The following is a 21231-nucleotide window of genomic DNA, read 5'->3' as shown; positions in this document are numbered from 1 at the left end:
TCTTAACTCTCAGAGAGGCCTGCATGAGGGAGGTGCTAGTTAGGTCCATTTTACAGACAGGGAAAGTGAAGGTCACACAGTGTTGTGCCCAGAGCCACCCGCTGAGCAAATGGCAGAGGTCAGATCTGAATGCACTATGCCTCACCTCCCTGTCTTTACCCAAGACTTAGGGCTTGCTCATTAAATGACAGCGAGGTACCAGCTAAAAATGTCCTCCTGCTGCAACTTACTAAGTGCTGAATATATATCAAGCACCATGCTAAATACTCTTTTGTTAAATAGAATTAAATATCAGTGTGCCATATTACTTACTCTCTGTCTCACCGTTGCAAAGTAGGTCCTCTTACCCCCTTTTTTGTAAATCAGAAAATTAAGGCTCTGAGGGGTAAATCTTGGCCTCTCCTGGGGTTAAGGGGTGAGGGCTGGATTCCAAGCCAGCTCCATCCATCCAGTGCCCTCCTTCCTTATCCCATGCTGTGTTTCCTGTTAACATAACTCAATTCGCTGAACTGAATTCACACCAGGCTTATCATTTAGGGTTCTGTTAAAGAAGGGCCTGCCCATGCCCATCATGGCCCACGGGCTTCTCAGTACTGGCCAGCCAAGCCATGTGCAGTGTATGCCAACGAGCTTGGGCGAGAGGCCTGGGTTAGGTCTATTTGCATTGGCAGCCTGGGTAATTGCGTATTCGAATTGGGTACGACCATGCACACTGCCCCTCCACCATTCATCTACCCTGGCATTGAGGTCCTTTTGGAAGCAGGTGTGGGCTTCTACCCCAGTGGCCCTCCCAGTGGCCTTGGTCACCCTGGTGATGGGAATGAAGCCTCAGACACTGGGTTCAACAGCAAACCACCAGTCATCTGGCTCTGCGTCTACATGGCACAAAAGGAAGCCATAAACTGGTCGTGATGAGCAAGTGGGTCGGACAGCTTGTCCCTTTGACATCATCTCTACTCCTAATAGCTGCTGAGAGGCAGTGTGGTTTTGGTGGGCATGACCACTGGACCCTGACTACCTGGGTTCAAATCCTGGCTCCTCCCCTTCCTAGATCTAGATTCAGACACATAACATCCCTGAACCTTAGTGCTCCCATCCAAAACACAGGGAGAGAAATGGAGCATCTTCTTGATAGGGTCATCACGAGGATTACGGGAACTGGTACGTGCAGAGGGGCTTGGGATAGAGCTTCGGACATGTAAGTGCCATATGTGTATTTTCTAATAGATGGCATGTTTCCTCGGCACCTGGCATGTGTCGAGCCCTGTGTTCTGTGTTTCATCAATTTGGTTCCTGGGAGGACAGTGCCAGCCTCAGCCCCCCAGGGTCGGATGAGGGAACTGAGGCACAGAGAGGTGAAATGATGTCTCCCAGATCCAAGGGTCCCTGGACACAATAATCAAGAATGAGTCAGGAAGGAGACATGATGCCCTTGGGAGTATCCATCTCTTTCTCAGTCCCTGATCTCATACAGTCCACGAATGACTTCTCATTGAGCTGGAATGACAGAACTTTGTGAGTCAGTCGTGTTGATTAGTGGCTGATTCAGAGAACGCTGAGGAACGCGTATACAGGACCTGTCATTTTACAGATGAGAAAATTGGACTGTCTCCAAAGCAAGACAGCCACCCGGGTCTTCTCCCGCCCTGTCCAGTGTTCTTTCTCTACAAAAAATAAGAGCTATGGTGTATCAGTGAGCGGGTAGTTGTAAAACAAACACAGCCACCCCCCTCCACCTCCTTAAAGCAGAAACAAGGGGCCCAGGTTCAGTCAATGGGGTGAGGAGAGACCCACTCTGAAATCGGAACATGGGAAAACCAAGGAGAAACAGACATGGATCCTTAATTCACCTCCGAACAGAAGCCCGGGTCACATAACCTGCCTCTCGGAGCCATACTGGGTTTAGCATATTTCTCCCTGATTGAAATTGGCTCCACACGTGCCCAAGGTTGAATAAGAATAGAGGACATTATTGCATTTAATTATTTCTCTAGAATAAAAATGGATTCTAGCGGCAGCCTAGACGTAAGGCATCAGCAGAGCAATTAGAGTTTTGGAGCTCTCAAGCAAACATTTGAATGTACAATCATTGTAATAAGTACATTAAAATAAAATAAGTCAAAGGGTTGCATTTGCATAAATAACTCAAGGTGAGAGTGTTGAATTGGTTAAGAATAAAGGGGACACAGCTAGTTGATCCTAATGAGAAAATAATAACCAATCTGTCCTGTGGGCAGAGACCGTCAGGGGTGAGATGGTTGAGGCCCAGTGCTCATAGGTAGCAAACCTAATCTGGATTCAGTGGTTATTCTTCTTCCTGCTTTGGGTGGCAGGCACATTCTGGAAGTTTTACATAACATTCATCCTCACTAAAATTCCCATGAGGTAAGTACTGTCATCATTCCCGTTTTCAAGATGAGGTGACTGAGGCACAGGGAGTTTGAGTCACTTCATTTCTAGCAGCATGACCTTGGTCAGGTTGTTTAACCTCCCTCTGCCTTCATGTCCTTCCCTCAATTAGGACTACTCCTGCCTGCTTCTGTGGGTGTTTGAGAGGATTCAGGACACAAGGTGTATAAAGGGCCACGGTAGGAGGGGATGTGAGTGCTGAGGACAGGATGGTTATCTTGCTTGTAGCTGCCTAGAAACCTCCCACGGTTGGTTTTCGTAGGGAAGAGGACCTGGATTTGGATGTCTGGGTCTTGATTCTCTGGGGAAAGAAGAGTAGAGCAGAGAGCTGTTGACCCTTGGTGTGCAGGTGAAGAGTTACTGGGAAGGTCAGGCAGTATCTCACGTCCATCGAGGGATGGATAGAGAAAATGTGGTGTGTACATTCAGTGGAACATTATTTGGCCTTAAGAAAGAAGGAAATCCTGGGGTGCCTGGGAGGGCTCAGTCGGTTAAGCATCCAACTCTTGATTTCAGCTCAGGTCACAATCTCATGGTCCCTGGGATCGAGCCCCACATCAGGATCTGTGCTGACAGTGCAAAGCCTGCTTAGGATTCTCTCTGTCCCTCTCTCTCTGCCCCTCCCCTGCTCATGCATGTCCCCTCCCCCCTCAAACATTTTTTTTTTTTAAAAAAGAGAAGGAAATCCTGCCATATGCAATACCATGGATGGACCTGGAAGACAATGCAAGATGAAATAAAGCTAATCACAGAAATACAAATACTGCATGAGCCCACTTAGGCGAGACAGCTAAAATAGTCACACTCAGCGAATCCATAAAATGGTGGTTGACAGGAGCTGGGGGAGCCAGAAATGGGGAATTGCTAATCAAGTGGCATAAAGTCTCAATTACGCACGATGAATACATTCTAGAGATGTTTTGTACAACATCACACCTATAGGTAGCAATATAGCATCATGTGCTTAAAAATGGGTTAAGAGAGTAGATCCTATGTTAAGTATTCATACCACAATAAAATTTTAAAAAGAACAGAGTGGGTACAAGCCAAGGGAGAATTCATCAGCTACTGTAGAAAGCAGAGTTGACTCCATGAGCCAGGAGATCTCAGACCTCTGAATGACGCCTGGTTGTCATTGAATGTGCCCCTCACTGACCTTTCTGGAAGCTGTCTAGTATCTTTGAACTCTTCATTCCAGAAGACAAATCTTTCCCTTTCCTCTTGCCCTGGAATCTTTTGATTTCCTTTGGCAGCTGTGGAGCGTCTGGGGCCAGGCGGAAGGCCACAGGGAGACACAGAGCCAACCATTCCCATTGTGGGGGCCTCTCTGAGTAGATGACGCATTAATCAGGAGTTATATTAGAATTGATGGTGGCGCCTGGCCCTGATATCACAAATTAACTGGAGGAATCAGATGTTCTCCGATGGTCAGATTAGCTTCATTGATTGCAGTGTTTCCTGTGTCTGGTTTTGTCTGGAGAAGTTCTTCCAGAAAGTGAGAGAGAACGAGAGCTTTTGAAATCGGTGGCTTATGGAGGTTTTCTGCTCAGACTTGTGATCCTCCCTTAATGAGGAAAGAGAGCAACCCCAGAATAACAGTTGGGCTGTGTGTGATGAGAGAGGATACACATTGCTGCAAAGACAGAGACTCTTCCGCTTACTCCCACCTTCTTGTTAACTCCTAGAAAACGAGCTTGGGGTCAGAACTGAAATTCATGTTTTCAGACAGCAGTAGTCATCGAACTGATTTTCTGTCAGAGGCAAAACCAAACGAAAAAAGGCACCCCAAAACTGACTCCTGAATCTGAGGACCGCTCGGAGGAAGAAAGCAGCCCAGGTTGGCTCCTGTATCAGTCAGGATGAGTTACTCTGCTGCCGTAACAAAGATCCCCGTGAGTCAGTGAGGGAAACAGCGCAAGAGTTATGAGAGTTGGTCCCCGCTCCACACTAGGCTCACTTGGGGATGCCGGACCTTCACCATCAGGAGTGTGGTGGGATGCTATGGAGGAAAGGGGAATGTGGCAAACTGTGCCCTGGTTCCTTTCGCTTGTCTTGGCCGCAGCACGTTGCTCGGCTGTGCCTGATTTGCAGGGTATGGGAAGTACAGCCCTACCGTGTGCTGATATGAAAAACAACTGAAGTGTTTGTCAAGAGCCTTATTGGAAAACCAGCCTCCCAAGACCCATTTCCATTCCAGCCTGGGCTAAGATGAACAAAGAGGGAAACCACCCCTCCACTCCCCACAGTAGACAAGGGGGAGCTCACTCCTCCTCAGTTTACCTCCCAGCCAAACGGAAGGGGCGGTGCGCCGTAGCAAATTGTAGAAACAGACCTGTGCGATCTGACTTCCTACCCCAGATGACTTTGGGCAGGCCACTGAGCATCCTCGAGCTCTCCCCCGCCATCTTTTGTAAGATGGGAGAAGCGCAGTACCTGCCTTGGAAGTTGTTTCTAAAGGTTGAGTGGCACCCCACATGTCAGGACTTAGTTTGGTGCCCGGCACCTGGTATGTGCTCAGGAAGGTTAGAGCAACAGGCCTCAGCTTCTCTTTGTGTCAAGTGGCAAGGACAGTAACGCTTACGGGGTGACTGCATCCAGGAAGTGATACCTGTGAGCCACTGAGTCTGTGGTGCGTGACTTGTGGAAAGTGCTCAAGAATGTGGCTGAGAGGCTGCTTGGGTTTCTGTGAGGGCCTCTGGACAGGAAGAAGGGAAAAGACCAACATCAGGGGGGTTCACTTAGGTTATAAGAACAGAGGTGTGGTGTTTCAGCAAGGGTGATTTCTTGGAAGAAGTGTGGGGAGGGAAAAAGGGCTGGAAGCAGGGGTCAGAGCTGACACTTTGCCCTTCACGGACCAGGATAGAAGACTTGTGTATCACCAGCAGCTGTGCTGGGACCCAGTACAGACTCCGCTCTCCCTTCTTGGTGGCTGCTTCCTCCTTCCTACTCCTTTACCTCCTGGCTCTTGCTGCCTTGTGGCCCTACTTACCGTCCCTCTTTCTGTGTGACTGCTTGCATCCTGATGAGCCACTGGCCAGACTTGAGATGGCTCCTTGGAGGTGGCATGCGTATTCCAGATCCACGTAGCTGGGCTGGAGTGGATGGGAAGGGACCCTGTGGTCGGAGGTCAGGCTGCAGTGCCCAAGGAGCCGGAGTGAAGAGGGTCCACGGGGCTCTATAGCTTCTTGCAAGTGGGTAGGGGAATTGGTAACCCAGGCCATGGGGCCTGCAGCCGAATCCCAGCTTCACCACCAACCAGCTGGGGTATGTTGGGCAAGCTCACGAACGGTCAGTTCCCTCACATGCAAAATGAGAAGACTAGTGATGTCCCAGAGAAATTGGTGCTGGATCCTGGAGAGATGGGGCAAAGGCAACAAGGAGGCAGCCATATGTGACTTCTTTTCCAGACCATTACTAGGCCACGTGGGGACAGTGGGCACAGGGATGTAAACCAAGCCCAGGGGAAGAGGAACCTCCTGAGCCCATACTCCTGGAGAGCCGGTGTCTGCCTACTTTTTCTTAAAAGGCCAGGTAGAAATATTTAGGCAGGCCAGAGGGATCGTATTGCAACCATCACTTCTGGTGTTGGAGCGGGAAAGCAGTCATAGACAGTACATAAGCCAACAGTGGTGGCTGTTTTTCAATAAAACTTTATTTACAGAAGTGGATGGCACTCAGGATTAGGCCCCCGGGGGCCACAGTTTGCCCACCTGCTAGAGTTGGAGCTGCGTGGAGCATTTCAGCCCACTCACAGGCCCCAGCCCCGCCTCTGCCGTTTCGTTCAACCATCTTCTTCCCCGGCAACTGTTAACAGGCACATTTAGGAAAACCGAAGGGGATTTTTCCCTCAGAATTGCTACTGATGGCCATTGTGTTTCTATAGCAACGGGGGTAGATTTATGGAGCCAACTAGCGTCGTCTGTGGCTCTAGAGGTCCCCTCTGGGTCTAGCTTTAGAACAGTGGGTACTCTTTTCAGGTTAAGGCCTTGGTAATGGGCTCTATGCAGAAGCAACTTGTTTTGGAAATGATGCAAGGTGTTCATTGAATGGTACATTTGCTATGAGCTCAAAACGGCCAGGGCCCGCCTAGGCATGGAGAAGCTGAGTTGGGGGCCTTCCTGGAAAGATTCCTAGCAGGCATGGTCTCCAGAAGGACTCTTGGCCTTTCTCCTGACACCCGGTGACTTAATCAGTTCTGCTCCAGGTACAAACATCAGGAGTCGAGCCCAAACACAAGAGTGTTACAGGTTTGCCTCCCCGCCCGGGATTCATTGTAAAGATCATAATGCAACAGGTGCTTTTCCTCCAAAACAGCCAGGACGTCTCTCCCTCAGAGTTCACTCTGGCTCCACCTCATTTCTCGTATGGGTGTAGACCTCTGAGCATGTCCAAAGGAAGTAGATTATATATAATATCCTGCCTATATTTTCTCCCCTTATAACTTTCTTATGACATTCCCAGCCCTTAAATAAACCATCACAGCACTCTCTGCTAGAAGGTAAACAGGAAACTAGAACAGAATATCCAGGATCCAGGGGCAGAAACAATTAAGGAAACTTACTTGAAAGGGAGGCGTGGTTAGTTACAAAGCATTGGGGTCCATGGACATAGCATTTAGATTTTTCAAAGTCTTGGTCCCTAGTTGGAACATCCTTCTATTTCCAGATGGGGAAACTGAGGTCCGGAGAGCAAAGTCTACCTTAGGTTAAGCCCATAGCGAAGGTATCACACGAAACTGGGGCCCAGACCTCCAAACCTATGTGCCCCACTCTCCAGGGGCCAACCTACTTGGCACGACCGCTCAGTGACATTTCTCCTCTGTGTTTCCTCCCGTCTTCTCCAGGACGGCTACTTTTCTCACCGGCCAAAAGAGAAAGTGCGAACAGACAGCAACAATGAGAACTCCGTCCCCAAAGATTTTGAGAATGTGGACAACAGCAACTTTGCCCCTAGGACTCAAAAGCAAAAGCACCAGCCTGAGCTGGCAAAGAAGGCCCCGAGTAGACAGAAGGAGCTCTTGAAGAGGAAGCTGGAGGAGGAGAAGGGGAAGGGGCATCCGTTCCCGGGCAAGGGCACCAACGAGGTGCTGCCTCCTGGTGAGAAAGCCGCCGTGAACGGGAGCCGTGGGAAGGATGTCGCAAGACAGCCCCACAGCAGGAAAAGCGGGGGCAGCTCCCCTGAGATCAAGTATGACCAGCCCCCCAAGTGTGACATCTCGGGCAAGGAGGCCATCTCTGCCCTGTCCCGTGCCAAGTCCAAGCACTGCCGCCAGGAGATCGGGGAAACCTACTGCCGCCACAAGCTCGGGCTGCTGATGCCCAAGAAGGTGACTCGGTTCTGCCCCCTGGAAGGTAAGCTTGAGCCCTGGCTCCAACTCCTCCTCCTGCTCAGTGCCGTTCTGCTCCCATTTCTCAGACCTTCTGAGAAGGAGCGCCCTATTTTGCCCTGTTTTTCTTATTTTTTTTTTTTTAACATTTGTTTAGTTTTGAGAGAGAGACAGAAACAGAGCATGAGTGGGGGAGGGTCAGAAAGAGAGGGAGACACAGAACCGGAAGCAGGCTCCAGGCTCTGAGCTGTCACAGCACAGAGCCTGATGTGGGGCTTGAACCCATAAACCGCGAGATCATGACCTGAACTGAAGTCGGATGCTTAACCGACTGAGCCTCCCCGGCTCCCCAGGACCACCCTATTTTCCAAACCCCTGATCAACACAAAAGATATTTTCTTCTGGGAGTGTTTGAATTCTGAAGTTTTGTATAAGAAAAGCTTTGGAAAAATCAAGTTACGTTTGGTTATAGCTTTAGACAATCGTCATTATGGCAATGGGTAAAAGACACAAAATCAGGGCTGATGTGGAATCCGAGGTGATCACATTCCATAGGGTTCGTTTTCTCTCTCCACAGACTATTGGGATTAAGATTGACACAAATATTACTGTAATTGAATATGATTTGAAAGGTTTCTAATTGGTTACATTGACTTTGGAGGTTCTGCAAAAACAACCTTCCTGTTTTCTCTATCTAAAATTCCTTCCTCTCTCCTTCCCACCATCTGTCTCTCCCCACTTCCCACCCTGTACTGGGGACTCTTCTATGTGCTGATGGCCAGTGACAAATCAGATGTCTTGCTGTGATACAGGGAGAGGTTGGGGCTATAACAGGTGTTCATAAGCACAGCAGGGTGTGGGGGATGGTTCAGAAGGTGTGAAGTGTTACTCATTGTATTTCTGCACCTGACCTCATGCCCTTGACCAGATCTCATGTGTTTCTTGGTGTGTATTACTTTCTCCAGTGCCTGCAAGGGACAGGCAGTTAGGGAGTGCTCGCTATGTGCCAGGCACTGCACGAGGCACTTAGCATTCTGTTAGCTCATGTTAACTCATCTCATCTACCATCCTGTGATGTTAGCCCTGTCGTGAGCCTAATTTTTTTTTCCACTTTTTAGGATTCAGGTCAGATAGACAGGAGCCATGTGTGTAAGAGGTGTGAAGGGATATGCAACAAACCCCTTAAGTGTTGGTTCCCCTTTGTGCAGGGTGCAGACAACCTTGGATTCGTCCTCAATGTTTTATCTGTATTTTTTTGAGTTTTCAGTTGTAAACGTGTATGTGGACTCTACTCTCTTTTAAATGGAAAGATTTAAAAAGAAAAGGTTCATTTCTCCCTTGGATTTCAACGCTAGTCTGAGCTGTCCATGCGGTGTGCATTTATATTCCTGATGGCACTTGGCTGATAGGGTGTAGGGATGAATGAGTGGAGGAAGAAGTTTCCAGAATCTTTTGTTTACCGGCACGTGACTCAGCAGAGAAGTGTTGGAGGCCTGAGTTGAATGCCCTTCGGTGAAAATAATTCCGGGTACTCCTTGTACCAGGGGCCAACCCTCTGTTTCTGCAAAGGGCCAGAGAGAAAACAGTTGAGGCTTTGCGGGCATACAGTCTCTGTGCCAACTACCCGACTCTGCTGTTGTGGCGCAAAAGGAGCCGTGAGCGATATGTGCACAGAGCACTTAGTTATGTTCCAAGAAGACTCAGTGTACAAAAGCAAGCGGTGGGCAGGCTTTGGCCTGTGGGCCGTAGTGTGCGTACCCCTGCTAGATCCTAATCTCACGTAGTAGTATTTTCCACCCGCTTTGTGCCTTATGTCATTGATTCCTCACAACAGCCCTGGAAGGCAGGTCTGCTATCAGCCCTTTGTATCGATGAGGAAATTGCTCCTGAAAGATGTTTAGGACGTGGTGAGAGGTGTGTGGCTAGTCGAGCTGGGATTGGAACTCGGGTCGAAGAGCCTTTCCCTCGTCAGGAGGCAGAAGGTTTCACTTTAGCTTACACCGTCGGACCTTAAGGATGCTTGCAGCCTGGAGGCAGTATTTCTCAATGCTCAGTAGCCCTTGCAAGGAGCAGGGAGGGCGGTAATGGGGAAACAAGAGAGCCGAAGTGGCCAGTGGAGGCCAGGGGCTCCCACCCTGTGCTGAGACACCCCCAGGGTGGTTGGGCAGCGTGTTTCCCGGGGGTTTCCCGTGGACTCCACTGCGTCAGCCAACATGGCACACCCTCCCAGGACCTCTGAGCTGGTTAATAAGATTGGCATTTAAGAGCCATTGCACACCCAGCCCGGCAATGCATTAATTTGCTGCACCACAGCCTCCCCTTTTGCAATAAATTTACTGTGAATAGACTAATTGCAAAATAACCCTAATTGGGTAGTTATCAATGAACAACTTCCCGTGGAACAAAACGGCTTACAATTAATAGCATTTAAGCCATAAACTATTCTTCTGCAGAAAGCTAAGATGTAATTACACCCCATACGGAGATCGTATTCCCTTTCTGGAAACCATGACACCCGGATTTCCCTCTGCTTAGGAGGGATTTGAGCTTCAGCCTATGGCCCTTTTATTTCCTGCTACATGAGGAAATGGAGGTAGGAGGGCAGGGAGATGTAATATACACATATGTGCACACACGGATGTATGCACGGGGTTTGTCATGTTGCCGAACTCCATATCACCCAGACTTCAGCCAATATGCTGCCGGAAGTTGGATATAATTAGGGAAGCAGTTCTTTGGGGAGCGGGGCGGGGGGGCGAGTCTGAAAAACCCAGAGGAAAGGAAATGGGGTTTGAATGTCAACTTTGTAAATGGCTTCTGCTCCTCGCGCCCCCTGCCCCCATCCCGGCCCTTTGACTCTAGCAGCACTCAAGGAAAAGGAAGAGTCTAGAACCCCAGGAGCGGGTTTGCTATCTTTGGGGCCGTTCCTTGCCTTTGTGACTTAACCACTTGGCTCCGCCTCCTGGAGGCAGCACCTGGCATGGCAGCGCATGTCCCGATGGAGAGGAGGGATCCCTACGCCATCTGCTCACAGCCACCGAGAGATCTGTCCGCTCACAGCCTCCAAGAGGGGGATGCATGGATGGTGGGAGATCATCCCGTGGTGGTTTCTCACTGCAGCCGCCAGGCCACCCGCCCGAACCCCTTCTGCAGCCAGGCAGCCCCCACAATTGGCTGGGCTCCCTGTCCCTTCAGCTGGACCTCCTACTGTTTGATGGAGATGAAACCATGTCAGATGGAAGGCTAAGGGTGGCCTGGGCTGGAAAAAGAGGTTTTCTCCAGCCACAGGGTTTTGAATTGCGGTTGTGCCTTTACTAGGTGTGTGAGACCCTAACCTCTCGGTGCCTCAACTTCCTCATCTGTAAGATGGGCACAAAGACTCCTACGCTATCCTCATAAGGATTGCCGGCTGCAGTGGGAGCATGCGTATAAAATGCTTGGCGCGGACGGGGGGATAGGCTGTTGGCAGTGGTATAAATGAAGGGAGCATTGAGAAATGGAGCGAATAGAAGGCCTCCTCAATGCTGACTTCCTGTGGCACCCCACCTTGTCTGGCTACCACCCCTCCCCCCACCTCCAGATCTCAGCCCAAATGCCACCTCCTCAGGGAAGTCTTCCTGGACCACATCTCCCCGGGAAGCCCTGACCACAGGAGAGACGCTGACCCTGGGGAAGGGCAGAGGTAGTTTTTCTAATAAATGGCTTCCTTGATAAAGACTCTTCAACCTGTAGCTGGCACTCTGGTGCCAGGTGCTAGGTAATGCAGGTTTTCATGCCTCATTACAATTGGAACAATTAAATACCAGGAAGCCCCCTCCAAAGGCCTCATAGGCCTCTAGCCTCCCTCCATCTGGAGTTAAAATACCCCGAGGAAGGACCGCCATCCCCCACCCCAGTCACCCAGGTCTGTCCCGCATGCAGTCTCTGCAATGCTAGGTAAAGCCAGTGGAGCCGTGCTTCCAAAGGCCTTTGCCTTCTGCAGCCTGCACGTTTGGGTGGAGAATAATCTGGGGAAGATGTGAGACGTTTCCAGAGAAAGCTCTCAGCTGGGAGGTACGGTGGGCTGCCACCGGACCAGGAACTTGTGCCTGAGCCCCTGGGTGACAGGGCAGTTCCCTGGTGAGTGACAGGCAGTGGGCTAGTCCTTTGCAGTCAGCTGACCAGCCGTGGGGCTGCGAGCATTTGCACCTGACGGGGGAAGCTGGCTCGAGTGTGAGGGCTAGAGATGGACAGAAAGGGGGTTTCCGATAGAAAGGCAACCGTTCAGGGAGCTGACAACGGTCTTTACCCATCAGCCTTTACGGGAGGCCAGAGGCTCTGGACGCATGGGCTTCTGGACGGCGGTAGCCGGCTGCCTGCTTCAGAGTGGCAGATGGCACAGCCAGCTGCGGGAGGGCTGTCTGCTGTCCATCTCTCTGCATCCCGGGGGCAGTGGGATGACTACACAGCACGCATAGCTGGCTTCTAGAAAGCATGGTTGGCAGACTGGCACGGGAGGAAGACGGACATGTGGATGTCAGTTTGGCCAGTCTGAGTGCCCTGGGGCCCGTGCCTCAGTTTCCCCACCTGTCAGCCAGAGACCCTGACACCCCCCCCCACCCCCGCCCAGGATTTTTGCGGTATCCATCACGATGAGGAAATGAGAGAACAGCTGTGGAAGGTTAAAAGGCACCACATATCCCAGGACTGCATAGATCTCCTGCAGTCTGGCTAAGTGGCCGGGGCTGATTTGGTTTTCAAAAGGCCAGATTTGCAGAGGCCCCAGTCAGACCCTTCCGGGGCTCCTGTTGAAGAAGGCACAAAGCCCAGGAGAGAGGAGGTATTTCAGGGGTGGTTCCCTGGGATCAGAAAAACCGGGTCCCGGAGGTGCTTCTTGGGCTACTCATGGAGGGAAAGAGACCGTGCGGAGTCCAGAGAACATCATCAGCCCTCACTTACGGGGCACCCAGTAGGCAGTGTTGAAAGCCAGTCCTCTGCAAGTGTTGTTTATTGAGGGCCAGATTGTAAATATGAGGCTTTGCAGGCCATATGGTCTCTGTCACAACCACTCGATTCTGCGTGGAAGAGTCAATAGATCAATAAATGACCAGCTGGCTGCGTTCCAATGAAATTTCGCTGATGGTCACCAAAATGTGAATTTCATAAAATTTTCATGTGTCATAAAATGTTATTCTTTTGATTATCTTTCAACCATTTAAAAATGTACCAAAAAGTCTTGTTAGCTCGAAGGCTGTACCGAAATAGGCAGCCAGGGGCTATAGTCGGCCGACCTTTGTTCCAGGACCTGACCCATAGCGGTGAGCAAATGCAGAGAATGCGTTGTTCCTGCGGGGTCTCGACTGGCACAGCTCGCGCCACCGAGTCCCCTGACCTAAGATGGACAGTGACTCTGAGAGGTGTGCCAGGAGATAGCGCCCCCTTCACGGAGCTTCTGCCCTAAAAGGAGAGGCCATAGGTGGCAAGTGAGCCAGTGGGTCTAGGGCCTGCCGTCTGGTGTAATGAAGCCGTGAAGACAAAGCAGAGAGGACAGGATGGGGACACTCGAGTTAGTTGATCACAGAGGCCTCTCTGAGCAGCAAGTGAGGGCAGTGCCACAGGGGAGAGGAACAGTCCTGGCAGACGGCCTGGCCTGTAGAAGCAGCCAGGTCAGTGTGGCTAGGCAGGGCAGGTGGCAAGGGCGGAGGGACAAGGGGTCGGCCCCAGGGGTAGGACAGGCCATGGCAGGGAGTTTTCACATGTCGTTTTTAGTGACATGGGAGCCGATGGTAGAACTGAACAGTTCTAACATGATCTTACTTCACTTTTTTTTTTTTTTTAACTTTATGCTACTTAAAATTTTTTTTAATGTTTGTTTATTTTTGAGAGAGCACAAGCAGGGGAGGGGCAGAGAGAGAGGGAGACAGAGAATCCCAAGCAGGCTCCAGGCTCTGAACTGTCAGCACAGAACCCCACGCAGGACTCGAACCCATGAACTGCGAGATCATGACCTGAGCCAAAATCGGACGCTTAACCAACTGAGCCACCCAGACGCCCCAATTTTATGCTACTAAAGGACTTTGTTTTATTTTAAGATAAGAATACTTAACGTGAGATCCACACTCTTCACAAATTAAGGGTACAATGCAGTATCACTACACGTGGGTGCCATGTTGTACGAAAGATCTTAGACCTAATCTTACTCAGCTGAAACTTTACACCCACTGAAGCCCCTTCCCTGCCCTCCCAAGCACTGGTGGCCACCATTCTACACTGTTTCTATGAGTTTGACTATTTTAGATGCCTCATTTAAGTGCCATCGTTCCATGTTTGTTTTCTGTGACTGGCATAGTTTGCTCAGCATAGTGGCCTCTGGGTGCATCCGTGCTGTTGGACATGGCAGGATTTTTCCTTCCTTTTGAAGGCTGAACAGTATTCCATTGTTAAGTATATGCCACAGTTTTTAATCCCTTCCTCCGTTAGTGGACATTCGTTTATTTCCACATCCCAGCTGTTGCAAATATTGCTTCAATGAACGTGGGCATGCCCATATTTCTTTGAGACCCTGATTTCAACTCTGAATAAACGCCCAGTAAGATAACACCTCCACACATTTGGAGGGCCATTACCAAAAACAAAACAAAACAGAAGACAGTGTTGGCGAGGATGTGGAGAAATTGGAACCTTTGTGTACTGTTGGCGGGAATGCAAAATGGTGCAGGCACTATGGGAGGTACTATGGAGGTTTTCAAGAAATTAAAATAGACGGTTAAGCATCCAACTCTGGATTTTGGCTCGCATCATGATCTCGCGGTTCATGAGTTCGAGCCCCTCATTGGGCTCTGCGATGACAGTGCAGAGCCGGCTTGGGGTTCTCTCTGCCCCTCCCCCACTCTCACTCTCTGTGTCTCTCAAAATAAATAAACTTAAAAAAAATAGAACTACCCTATGATTCAATAATGTCACTTTTTTTTTTTTTAATTTAAATTCATGTTAACATATAGTGTAGCATTTGTTTCAGGAGTAGATCTTAGTGATTCGTCACTTACGTATAATGCTCAGTGCTCATTCCACCAAGTGTCCTCTGTAATGCCCATCTCCCACCCACCTCCCCTCCACCAATCTTCAATTTGTTCTCTATATTTGAGTCTCTTACAATTTTCCTTCCTCTGTTTTTATCTTTTTTTTCTTCCCTTCCCCTATGTTCATCTGTGCTGTTTCTTAAATTCCACATATGAGTGAAGTCATAAGGTGTTTGTCTTTCTCTGATGGACTTATTTCGATTAGCATAATGTCCTCTAATTCCATCCAGGTAGTTGCAAATGGCAAGATTGCATTCTTTTTGATTGCCAAGTAATACTCCATTATATATATGTGTATGTGTGTGTGTGTGTGTGTGTGTGTATATATATATATATATATATATATATATATATATATATCTCCCATGTCACTAAAAACATACATATATATATATATACCGTATCTTCTTTATCCATTCATCAGTGGATGGACATTTGGGCTCTTCCCATACTTTGACTGTTGTCAATAGTGATGCTATAAACACAGAGGTGCGTGTGTCCCTTTGAATCAGAATTTTTGTATCCTTTGGATAAATACCTAGTAGTGTAATAGCTGGGTCATAGGGTAGTTCTATTTTTAACTGTTTGAGGAGCCTCCATACTGTAGAGTGGCTGCACCAGTTGGCAAGAATCTCACTTCTGATCTGATTGTCTTTTAAGGAAGGAGTCAAAACAGAGCAGTTGTGGAGAGGTTCTTACTGGGGTCAGTAGAGGATTTGCTAGCAGGCCGGAGCTATTGGGATTGGCCAGTGGACCAGCTGGGGGTGACTGTCAGTTGGTGCTCTGGCCTCAAAACACAATGACCACTCAAGCCTGATCTTTCAGCAAAGAAATTTATTGAACTCCTGTGTGGCAGGCAGTGGTGGCCCACAGTCCCTCAAGACCCACCCCACCCCCCACATTGGGAGGTGAGTTCCAATAGGCCAATCCCACAATGCCTTGTCCTTCTCAAGCACTGTGGTGTTAATTCCCCACCACTGTCCCAGTCTTGGAATCATAAAGAAAGCCAGCTGCCACCCACAAGGCTTTTTAGAAAGCTAAATATGTAGTTACGGGAAATATCATAAATGGCCCCTTCACCTCCCGCCCACCTCCTCTTCTTCCCCCAGGAACATTCTGCCAGCTGTACAGTTTTGCCACTCACTTTAAAACTTGTCATTAGGGTATGTGTGTTCCCTAACTGCCATGCCTGAAAGCCAAGCTGGAAGGTTTAGGTGCAGAGAGAAGCTGCAAACCACAGCCGCGGAAAGAGCATATTTGAGACCATAGGATCAGGGTTCGATGGATATTTTTCCCCATTCTTGTGTGCACACAATGACACCTATAGACGGTATTGGATGTGTGTTTATAACCCACATTTGTGGACCACTGCTTGGAGCAGCTTGGTGGAGAGCTAATTGGCTTCCCTTTCATTTGAGGCTAGAGGGAGGCTGGGAACGCAGTGACTGTCCTGAGTTTCTGGATGTTGGCCCAGCCCTGGATGGAGATCAGAGATGCCTACGCCTCAGACCACCCTCCTGTTAGCACTGCCCCTCCCTCCCGCACATAGCACGTGGAGACACTGGTGGGCCAGTCTCTGTCACCAGGAATGTTGCAGGCCACTTGGGATTGCTAATAATTCAGGTTCCACACTTGGCACGTTCCCCTTTTGATACGTTGGAGCAGAATCATGGAGTCTCCTAGCACCTGACACCATGCTGGACATACAGCAATTACCTGTTGCTCGATGAGCGAATGAACCCCTGATACTCCATCCTCTTGCTTTCTTGCAGCTCACTGAGAATTTAGGAGAACCCCAGAGATGTCCTTGGAAATTGGTCCTGAAGATAATCAGCGTTCTTCCCCTTAGCATTCTTAAATATATTTCTTTTGGTCCACCTAGTGAACGGATTCGTTTTGAGAAGCTACCCCACACCCAGCATGGTGCTAAGTACTGGGATGCAGTAAACGAGAGGAGATCCCACCTTACGGAGCTCACAGTCCTGGGGTGGGGGTGGCGGGCAGACAAGGAACGGAGAGACACAGGGTAACGGCAAACTGCCATATGCGTGGAGAGAGGGAAAAGATCCAGGAAGCCAGAGAGGCTATCCCTGAATGACTTCCAGAAAGCAGTGGACAAAAGGTGGTCAGACATGGGTTTGGTCTCATTGTGGAAGAACATGCTAAGATTAGGAGCAAACCCCAAAAGGAACAGTTTCTAGTTTTGGGATATACCGAGGCCTTTCATTCAACAGCTGTTTATCAAGCGTCCACTGTGCTGGGCACTAGATTTGGGGAGATTCACTTGGAGGGAAAAGAGACAGAATCCCTGTCTTCATGGAGCTTGTAGCCTGTGAAAGGTGGGAGGGTACATCCATGAATCAGATCGCAAGAATAAAAAATCGCAACAGGGACCATCATTTCTGCAGAGTCATGTGGTGGCAGGTCAGTTGGGCTGAGAGTTGAAGGGTGGGAGGAGTTAACTAGGGGAAAGGTGGGAGGGGGAACATTCCGGGCCTAGGGTGCCTTGTGTGCAAAGGCCCTGAGGCAGGAGGAGGCTGTAGGGAGGTTGAGGAACTAACAGTGCTGCTCCCCAGGGAGCTCTGAGTTTGAGCAGGAGGGTCAGTCTGTCATCTTCCCAGCCATGTGTTAATTCCCAAAACGTCTGGGTTAGATGATTCCCGTCTTTACCTTAAGTGAAGAAGAATGAAACGGAAACGTGTCTCTGAGGGGCAAAGTGAAGTCGTGCAACAGCCAGGGGAAGATCAGCCCCAAAGACAGGCAAGGTTCTGGAAGGCGAGACAGAGGACAGGTGCCGCATCCTCTCTCCAGAGAACTGTGTTCCTTCTGCCTTTGGGGACTGACCCACACTCTTAGCCCTGGGCTCAGGCTGCCCGCTCCTGGGGGACCTCACCTCCTGTGGCACCGTTGTTTCTCATGACACGCAAGGCACAGAGGGAACTTCTCCCTGCAGTAGCGTCCCAGCATGGGACACAGATTCACGCGGGCCCTGTGCCCTGGGCTGCTTCGATCTCAGCAGCTAAGGCACAGTTATGGAAAGGATCTGAACCGGACTGACCTGAAAGATTTGAAAGGCAGCCCCTGTGCCCACTGCCTCAGCAGTAACCGCCTCTGACAGCACATCTGTCTTCTGTAAGCCTCACTCCTTACCTATGCGGTGGGTTGTTAGATGCCCCCCGCCCCCACCGCCTCTTTGGATTGCTGAATGAGGTACTGTCTTTCAGGTTAGTTATTCCCTCTCTTCAGCCAGCAGATGCTTACCAAGCACCCATTAGAAATCAGCAGTGGATGGTGAGTGTTCTGGAAGCCTCCAGGGTGGGCAGGGTGGACCTGCTTCCACAGCAAGGCAGTTTATGATCCTTTTCTCAGCTTCTGGGAGTATCTTGCTCTGAAACCGCCCCGGGATGAGCCAGAGAATAGCAGTTCAGAGGGCAGCATTCTGGCCTTCTGTGCCGTTTCTTCCCTTGGGTGAAGCTGGCTGTGTGTCAGCCAGCTGGGGCCCAGAAAGCACTGACCTAGTGCAGAAAGAGAGAGCCCATGCCTGTGGATGAAAGTTGTATCCAAGCTGGTCCCTCCCTTTTACACAAACCAACACAACCAGGTTGATTTTGCTCTTCTCTCAAAGTTTTTGGCAGGTAAGGGTAAGGAGTTCCTTCAAATATCGCTTTCTTCTGGAAGTCTCCTGTGATTCCCTCCCCAAGTTTCCATGAGGTGCCCAGACTGTGTTCCCCCAATCATGTTTCTGGTCCCCACTGGAACACATGTTACGCTGGAATCTTCTGTGGTCCTCACTTAGCTGAAGGCCAAATCTCATCTGTGTGTGTGTCCTGTTGGGTTGCCAGCCCTTGCAGAGCCTGGGATGTGTGAGTGCTTTTGTCTTAGGCACTTGCTGAGTGCCATTGGAGCGCTTGGGTGGCTCAGTCGGTTAAGCACCCAACCCTTGATTTCAGCTCAGGCAATGATCTCACGGTTCGTGAGTTCGAGCCCCATGTTGGACTCCGTGCTGGCAGTGTAGAGCCTTGCTTGGGATTCTTTCTCTTCTCTCTCTCTCTCCCTCTCTCTTTCTCTCTCTCTCTCTCTCTCTGCCCCTACTCTGCTTGCACACTCTCTCTCAAAATAAATAAACTTAAAAAAAAATTAGCCACTTGCTGGGGCACCTGGGTGGCTCAGTCAGTGGAGCGTCCGACTTCAGCTCACGTCATGATCTCGTGATCCGTGAGTTCAGGCCCCGCGTCGGGCTCTGTGCTGACAGCTCAGAGCCTGGAGCCTGCTTCCGATTCTGTGTCTCCCTCTCTCTCTCTGCCGCTCCCCCACCCATGCTCTATCTCTCTCTGTGAAAAATAAATGAACTTAAAAAAAAATTAAAAAAAACCAACAAACTAGCCACTTGCTAAGTGCCAGGCACACAGGAAAACACTTTGCATGCATCTCATAGAGCCTTCCCCACAGCCCTGGAGAAGAGTGCGTTCCCTCTCCCCATTTTATACCTGGGGAAACTGAGGCTTGGTGAGGTCAGCTGGCTTGCCCAGTGTGACACTTGCAAGTGGCAAACACTGGGTTCAAACTCCATTCTGCCTGACTTCAAAACCCGTGTTTTAGCTTCTCTACTATGTGGTACCTTTAGTACATGTGCATTTGGAATATGTCGAATGACTAATCCAATTCCTCCAGAGATAAAGGGAGAGGCAGAGGAAATGTTAACACCTTTCTCTCGCTGTTCATTACTCTCCTTCTCTGCAGCCAAAAGGAACAGGGCACTGAGGTCTCTGTACAAGAATCTGTTCTTAAATAATGATGCCTAACCTTTACCTAGGGATTGCTAAATGCCAGGGACTATCCAAAGCATTTTAGCCATATTGAATCATTTGTTCTTGGAACAGCTCTGTAGTCCAGGAAATTGACACACAGAGAGGGAGGAAATCTGTTTAAAATCATACCATCTCCTCAGTGGCGGAGCCAGTCTCTGAGCTCAGAGACTTCAGCTCCAGAGGCAAAGGCGTAAACACTCTGCTGCGCTGCCGGTCTAAGCACCTGCCCTTAGAAGGGAGCCTCGTGCGGTTTAACTTCGTCCCCGAGCTGCAACCTGTTTGTTGCAAAGGGATCCATGCAGTCGGGCAATTCACCTGGTTCTGGTGGTGGCTGATTCCATCCAAGACCCGCAGGATTTGCCCGCGAAGCTTTCCGGGGTGAAAAATAGCCAGCCGAGGTTGCTTGCTATTTCTCGACCGGCTTCTAGTGGCCGTGGTATATTTGTGTTAGTGTAAAAATGACAAAGCAATAATTTTTCATTGTATCCTTCAGTCACCCATGAGAGATTGGATTTAGGTCACAATTTATTACCCCGTGGAATTGAATCCAATTTTTAACACCATGTCAGCCATTCTGGTATTAGAGCCTTTTAATGGCTGTGAAATTTATACAATGATAAAGTAATTTAAAACATATGTAGGAAAAGCATCAGGCAAATTGATGTGTATAGAACCCTGTGGTAAAAATTGGATAGGAGATAAACATGGAAAATGGTGATGGATTAGGGAACGGTGCTCGCTTTGATAAACTCTTAATGGTGAAATTAGTAAACTAATTTATTCCTCGAAATTTTGAGGAGGGTTTATGTTGCCCTAGGTCAGAAGCAAGGATAAGCCACAAAGTGCAAATTAATAGCTCACCTCCGAGCGTGGTGCGGTGAGAGCAAGAAGCCTGTCTGAGTAAGCGGGAGGCTGCCAGGAGCCTGTCTCTAGGGGTGTTTCCAGCAGCCGGAGAGAAACATGGTCAGAAGACATGGCAATGAGAGGGAAAGCAGATTTTTTTTTTTTAATTTTTAAAGCTTGCTCAAACAATGCAGAAAGCGTGTTTGTTGTAATTTCTTGAATTACTCAAGTGGGAGAATATATGTTCTCGTTATTTCAAAAAACAGCACGGCAGATCAAGGGAAAATTGAGCTTGACCAGGCCCCTCTGAGAAGGGAGTGCAAGCACGTTGTTGTGTTCGTGGAGATCTTTAAGTTCAACAGATGCAAAAGTAGAGTTTGTTCTGTGCTGAGGAGAGGGTATCAGTGGTAAGAAACGAAGGTGGAGATCTGAAACTTGCAAAAATAGAGAATCTGGTTTGGGCTGGGAAAATTCAGAAACTGTATGAAATGGATACATAGTTCTGGAGCTGGTTTTTTAATTTAGACAAGTGTCTTGTTCTGAGACCTGTATCCCTGTCAGGAGATAGAGGCCTATGTAATTCCTCCCCCCCCCCACCCAAATATAATGTTTATTTTCCCACTGTCTCTTACTGTCTGTATAATTCTTTGTAATGGCTGGTGGCTACTCTGGAGTATAGCCACGCCTTAGTTGAACTAGCCATTTCCCTCACGGACATATACGTTGTTGCCACATTTTTGCTATACCGAATGGGTCTTTTTTCGTTTTTCCCCCAAATGGTGCATAA

The 21231-nt window shown here is 49.2% G+C and overlaps 1 protein-coding gene across 1 annotated transcript in view; it reads left to right on the top strand.

Annotated features, from left to right (window-relative positions):
* The window catches only part of XYLT1 (xylosyltransferase 1), a 311804-nt gene that overhangs the window by 163389 nt on the left and 127184 nt on the right, over positions 1 to 21231 (top strand). The window contains exon 3 of the mRNA XM_042972051.1: positions 7253 to 7760. Within this exon, the coding sequence (XP_042827985.1) occupies positions 7253 to 7760 (508 nt within the window). The remainder of the gene's footprint in view (positions 1 to 7252; positions 7761 to 21231) is intronic.

Source organism: Panthera tigris, chromosome E3 (genome assembly GCF_018350195.1).
Source record: "Panthera tigris isolate Pti1 chromosome E3, P.tigris_Pti1_mat1.1, whole genome shotgun sequence".
Taxonomy (NCBI): domain Eukaryota; kingdom Metazoa; phylum Chordata; class Mammalia; order Carnivora; family Felidae; genus Panthera; species Panthera tigris.
This window is presented reverse-complemented; position numbering and strand designations above follow the sequence as displayed.